This window comes from Calonectris borealis, chromosome Z (assembly GCF_964195595.1).
Source record: "Calonectris borealis chromosome Z, bCalBor7.hap1.2, whole genome shotgun sequence".
Taxonomy (NCBI): Eukaryota; Metazoa; Chordata; class Aves; order Procellariiformes; family Procellariidae; genus Calonectris; species Calonectris borealis.
Window position 1 is genome coordinate 15642051 of NC_134352.1, and position 6717 is coordinate 15648767.

At 42.7% G+C, this 6717-nt stretch overlaps 1 protein-coding gene across 1 annotated transcript; it reads right to left on the reverse strand.

Moving 5' to 3' along the window:
• Positions 1 to 2682: 2682 nt before the first annotated feature.
• On the reverse strand, positions 2683 to 3833 carry LOC142075779 (tetraspanin-3-like). The gene has a single exon (XM_075137665.1). It carries the CDS (start codon positions 3831 to 3833, stop codon positions 3015 to 3017), a length of 819 nt encoding a protein of 272 aa, XP_074993766.1. The 3' UTR covers positions 2683 to 3014.
• Between the last annotated feature and the right edge of the window lie 2884 nt (positions 3834 to 6717).

Consider the following 6717-nt stretch of genomic DNA (forward strand, 5'->3'; position numbering starts at 1 on the left):
TCATGGGGCAGGGCAGGGAGGGGAGTAGAGGCAGAAGACTCCTTCTAGGAAAAAAAGACAGAAAGAAGGAAAGACAGAAAAAGACAGACAGAAGGACCAACGGGCACACAGAAAGACAAAGAAGAAACAGTATCATTTCAGCATGCTCACCATCCGGAAAGATGGAGGAGTCAGAAAGCAGCAATCAATTTCAAAATGGCCATGTTGTAAAGCTGCAGCCAGTGCACTCTGCCAAGTTTGATGGTTCAGTCCAAGAGAGGCGTACTAGAAAGAGGTTGTTAAAGGGCTGCAATGATGACTTTTACCTTTCAGCATTAATTTTGCCTTTCTGACTGTTGTCTTCTATGAAGAAAGGAATCATAGTGAAATCACCAATTCACACATGGAATATATGGGTTTCGGTGTACTCTGCAAAAGAGTAATCACAGAATATATTTCTAACTTTGCACTGGACATCAGTTTCTCCCCTTCAAACCCAAAGCAACACAATTTTCAGAAGTGTTGACTATAAGTCATCTGCTGCCCGCCTATACACCTGCTTATTCTTACAGATTATGAAAAATATCTGGAGATCCTTTCAGAATGAAGCATGCAATATATAAATTACAATAGTACCCAAGGATTTATGTATCTTATAACAGAGAAATATACTGCAGTTGTTTAAAAATAACACCATTTTTATTTCCAGAGATGTTACTCCTGTCCAGAAGTAACTATTCAGAATAAAACTGCTCAAGTCAATACAAGCAGAAAGGGGTAATAAATCTACTGTTTTGTCTAGCAACTCTCTACCAACAACCACGTCTATCTACAGTAGGTCTGTCTCATGCATCCTCACACTCTTCCCTTTGTTTTCACGAGGTTTAAGATCTGATCTTCCAGAGATACATTTAGTACGCAGGGGAAAAAAATTATTCCTAAAACTCATTTCTTACAGTTAACTCCGAGATTTTTTTTTATTTCATATTGATCTTATAATTTTCTTTGTACAGTAAGAGTAGAGGGAGCCATGCATGACCTGGACTTTTAGCAAACTGGAGAGTAGATGAGGACATCCACATTAGTAATTCTCCTCTTTAACCACCTTGAAATTGCTTCTTTCCACTTAGTAGTGAAAAATATCGGCATTCCCCCTTTTAAAGAGATTCTGACTCAGAACCTGTGAAGGAAGTTGTAAGGGATAAGAATTGATCTGAAAAGAAAAATATCTCCCTTAAGAAAGGCAGGTGGTAAAAAGGCACTACATCCACTCCACTCTTCCATCTTTCTTTCTTCAACAAACTCAATTTCTTCCTGGGCCAGTTGCTGTCACTTCAGTTTCATTGCATCTTTGTAATGTCATAGCAATAATGTCTTTGCATCACAAAACATTTATGTGCCAGGGTACCACAAAGCCATAAAGACCCAGTGGCAGTGCTTAACTAGACAAATTTTATTTGCTGCCACATGCATCCCATGTCAAGCAAACTGAAATAAATATTTCCTTCTATTGTGTTACTCAGACACACAGCTATTTTCCTTTTTTGCTTTGGAACATTCCTTCTTTTTTGGAAGAATTACTCACTCTGAATGAATTAGTTCTTTCCCTTTACCTAAATCAAGGTCTTTATATTTTTTATGAAGCAGCCTTGTAGTATATTTCAAGTTTTGTTTCCGCATAGTTATTAATAAGTCTGCAAGAGCTGACCTATGTCCTCTGATTTTTTTTTTCCCCATGAAAATCAGTACCTGGTGATTTGGGGTCTGAAATTTGTCATGAAGTACCTGACATCTGGTAGAAAATTTAAAGCAATAATGATTTAGCTGACTATTGCTTCAAGTGCTAAGCGAGTTGCTCAGTTCAGTGTTTTTGTGACCCAGCTGGTTTCCTCGTTCCCAGTCTGGTAGAGCCTAACATGGTGCCCTTGTAGGCCCTGGAGATACCCTACGTACAATTACCAAAGGATGCAGCTGCTGCAGTTCCCATTCGCAGGTCAGTAGTGAGGCTGAGAGCATTTCCCAAACAGAATGCACAACTATGCACTGCACAGTCCAACACAGGCAGAGCAGAGCCTTTACCAGTACCCCCCTAAACACCAAAAACACCGACATAAACAACAGTATGGATAGTCCACACACTGTCCCTTTCAGCACATGCATAGAATGAGACCCACATGGATAAGAAGATTTAGTAAGAGTAGGGCAGACGTACCTTAAGAAAGAGCAGCACATTGTTGTTGTCATTCAAGCATGCATATGACCCCACATAAATTTTCAGGAAAGGAAGATTGACTCATTCCTTGCTTTGGCATGAAATAAATGAATAAATACAGACAGACTCTCTTCTTCCTCTTCAATTTGGGAATTGCTTCTGTGCAACTCCTGAGATAACTATACCTCCTGCTGTATGTCTTCTTATTAGTTATTCTGCTGCTGTTAAACATAGCTTCTCCATTTAGATTGCACCCTCATGCCACTTCAAAAATTGGCATTGATTTTCATGGAAGAATAAGATAGTTTTTAAACCAGTGTTTGAAGGGAAAAAAAAGTGTTATACTTTATCCAAAGGGCTTCTTTTAGAAATACCAAAGCATTAAATACAAGTTTGAAGGTGGAGGAATCTGCTCTTTAATTACTCTTCAAGATTCTAGTACAGTTAAGATTTATTCCAAAAGTTCAGGTCATGACCTCACCATACGCTCCCCTGAGCAAGACATACCTTTACCTACTGTTTCCCCCACACTTACATACAGCGGTTTCATGTTTGCACATGCTGACGACCCTCCCCTCCCTGCTGTGACTTCTAGCAATGAAGTTTCTCAGATACACGATGCCTATCGAAGAAGAACTGGGGGAAAACTGATCTACTATTGTAATATTAAAGAAAAAAAAATCCAGCAGTGATCCATTAGTTTGATTTACATGCAAATATATTTAAAAAAAAAAAAAGAAGTTTTTTTCCAGTGCAACTGCAGAGCGATACAAAGCCAAGGAAACATGCAGCAGGTTCATCCATGCTGCCAGTGTCTGCAGGCCTATGAGAAGGTAGATGAGTCCAGAATGCGGAGGTCATGGAAAGGCTGATGCCTCATGAGGATGCCATTGCTGACACCAGCCAACAACTCTAAGACACTTAGCACAGTACAGCACCAAAACACATAGAGCATGACAAAATGCAACCGGTCTTCCAGCTTCTTTAGACAGCCTTCCTGAAAAAGCTGCTCCAGATGACTTAAGTCACCCCTGCAGTGAGAATACTTCTCCTTACAACAGCTTTCAGGGACACGAGCTTTTTCAGCTGGAAGATGCCAAGAAGCAGCTGTTGCCTTTAGCCAGTCTGTGTAGTTTTGGACCCCACAACACTGCAGGTTCCTCTGTACTGCATCCACAGCCCTGCTGCCAGGACCCTCGGAGTGTGTCCCATTGTACTGATAGACAAGGTAACCCATAGTTCTCTTCAGCTCAGAAGCCATCCGAATAGAATAGAACTGTGCCAGAACTCCTGAAGATATCTCTAGGCAAAGAAGGATCAGCAGCAAGTACATGAGAGTGCCTTGCTGATAACGGGAGCTCTTAACAGAAATAGAGATAGCCAAAACTCCAGTAGGTAGCAAGATAAGTGCAGCTAAAACAGCCAGCCAGCCAGGGAGAGACAAGAAAAACTCCTGAAATAAATATCTGTAATTCTTGTACATCAGGATGACAAAAATTCCACCAAAGGCCAGAGCTGCAGCAGTGCCCCAGAAGATGAAGCCTAGGAACCTCAGCAGAGATCGAGCAAAGGGCCTGAGCCAGGAGTCCTCATAGCGCCACAAAGATGACAACAACACCACCAGAGCTCTAACTCTCCTCATTCTGCTCACTCCTAGCAGCCCAAACCCTCACCACCACCATTTAAGAGGCCTCCACCCCTCTTATCCAGGTGCAGCAGATGACATCTCCACCCAAAAGCAACTTGCAAGGGAGCAACACTGATGAGACTCCCTCAGCACAAAGACTAGGCCCTGCATCAGCTAACCACATGCTGCGGCTGCGGCAGCTGCGGCTGCTGCTGCGGCGGCTGCGGCTGCTGCGGCTGCTGCGGCTGCTGCTGCTGCTGCTTGTCCAGTGTAGCCTGCAGAAACCAGGAGGGTACCTGCCAAGCTTGCTGTAGAGAGGTCATTTACTCTGCTGTCATTGGAGACGTTTGCATTTGAAGTAGGAGGACAGCTGGAAAAATGCTGCACCCCTTGCTTTACTACGTTCATGTGTTAAAGAGCTAAATGTAGAGAGATAGTCAAGGTGGTAGCCAGCAGTGCTAGTTCAGATCACTTAGACTGCCCAAGTGAAAGAGGGAATCCAACTATCAATCCTACACCAGTAGCCAAGATGGCAACAAATGCACAAGTCAGAGACATTAATGAAGGAATAGTTTAAGTAGAACTATTCAATCAGGGATCTCTGTAGGTAACAGTCACCTAGACTCATTATCTTTCCCAGTACATTTACCACTCATTAGATTTTATGAGGGGCATAATGATGTTAATAATATTTTGCCCTTTTTTACTCAGCAAGATTACTGTGTCGATAGCTTCAATTACTCAAGACACCTCCATGAGAAATCCCTACCATTTCACACTTGTACCCCTCAGTTTACATCACCAGTGATTTGACTGAGCGCTGTAATGACTGAATACAAACAACAGTAAGAACTGTATTAACTTCTCCTTGTGTGTAAAGAAACTGAATTACCCACCAGCTAAATGACTTCACAACAATCCCAAAGGGAATTAAAGCCACTTATCAGCCAGCAGAAGAGCATTATACTCAAACATGTGGTACAGAAGAGCCAAGCAGGACGGGAAACCTGCATAAAACTCGCCACAGGCACCAGGAAGGCACATCCCAAGGCCAACAGTGATCCCCTAATCATTCTGATGAAGTCCCATAACATCTCTTCTGTTTCTTAAGATGCAGAGCAGGGCTAATACATCAGGCATACTTAAGAGAGGATACAGAAAAATGATCCTCATTTTCAGAAGCATGAGCACCTGCAGACTCTGCAGAAAGTCAGAGTAAGTCAGTGCTCAGATCCCTGGAACCCTGCTAAAGCCTCAGCAAAGCCGATGATCCCACATCTGTCAGATGTTTTACAAGGACCTATGGCTGTTATATATGCTATGCACACACAGATGTTGGGCTGATCCGAATCAAAATGTCTTTCTATGTGTTGTACAAACATGTCATTAAGGGCTAATTATTTTGGAATGAGATAAATTGCTTTTATTATTTTTAATCTTGCCATTAACAGTAATTAACATGCGGTGATTAACTTGTTAAATCTTAACCAAATGCTTCTTTCAAAGCCATTCTAGGATGTGTGTTTTCCTGCAACGCTCTCTGAAGTCTGTGTCTGCACTCTCTCCTGTTCAGCTTGCTGCTACTGCCAGCCCTCCAGCTGTGTTGTTTTTGTTGCCGTTCACTTATTCTCTTGAATGCCTTTTTCTCTGATTTCTAATGTTCTGCATCAGGGAGAGGAAGAAAGCGGGGAACAGAAAGGATTTCCATCTCACATCTGTACACACAGGCAAACTGCACTGATTCAATGTTTCCACGATGCAGAAGAAACATACCAGAAAAGTGTGAGGAAACATATCAGAAACGTATCAGAAAATACTGTGAGGAGTAACAGCTGCTTATTGCTAGTTTGCAAGCTTTGTGAAAAAAGCACATGAACCTGCTTCTTTTCCTTTCTGCCTTCCCCCATGCTTATAAAGCTTAATGAGATATTAAGAACTGAGTTACATTACTATTTACTTTTAGCATATTCTGCAGTCTCTGATATATATTAGAAAGGCTCAAACTGCCTACAGGAGAATTTTACTGCACCTCTTGCTCGTTTCAGCCAGGATAACTGTGATCGCTTCCCTGAATACAGAGAAGAGAATTTCAATAGTTATTGAAGCCTAGAGGATCTTATCTTTCTAAATATTCCCCAAATATAATAATTTCCCATTTCCTTAAATCTGACTCTTTGGACCACTGTAAGGGTTTTTTTTAATTTCTTTCATATGGCTGTGGGACAGAAAGGGGGAGAGAGAGGGGGGTGAAGCAACTGTGTGAGTGGAGGGGTTTGTGCTGCTGCAGGCTCTAACCCTTCCACTGGTGCCTTCATGCTGGCTTAGCCCCGCATAGAGAGCTGTGAGCCAGCCCGCAGGAGCAGGGGGCCATCCGCACACAGCCTCCTCCTGAAGTCAGTACTTTTGTGGCAGTACAAGCAGACAGGAGAACCCGCATGCCTGCCTATCCACCGCAGGAATCAGAAGCACCAACACTAAATGTTGATCGGGAGCCCGTTGCCAGGTAAGAGCTCTCAGTGCCCAGTGCCACCTGGGGGGATGGAGCATACTCAGCACCGTGCAAGAGGAAATTGCTGCAGTAGGGATTAATATTGGCAGGGCTGTCAAAACCCCTCGCCCACTTTGTGCTAGGCAATGCATACGCACTCAGGAAAAGAGAGCTTCTGCTCAAAATGTTTGCTGTCTGGTAAGACAGGCAAGACAAAGAAGGACAAGAAAAACATAGAACTGGTCCCTGAAGTACCCAAAAGACCTAACTGGCACCCTCAATAGCACTGCCTTTGCGCTAAGTAATTTTACCTGCATGTGAGACCAAAAGCTTGAAAAAAACAATGAAAGTATCCGTCGAGAGACTGTAGTGTGACAGAGAGAGTATAGGTAAGGCAGAATAGGAATGCTC

Excerpts from the sequence above, each read along its gene's own strand:
- LOC142075779 (XM_075137665.1), bottom strand. The coding sequence starts at position 3,833 with ATGAGGAGAGTTAGAGCTCTGGTGGTGTTGTTGTCATCTTTGTGGCGC.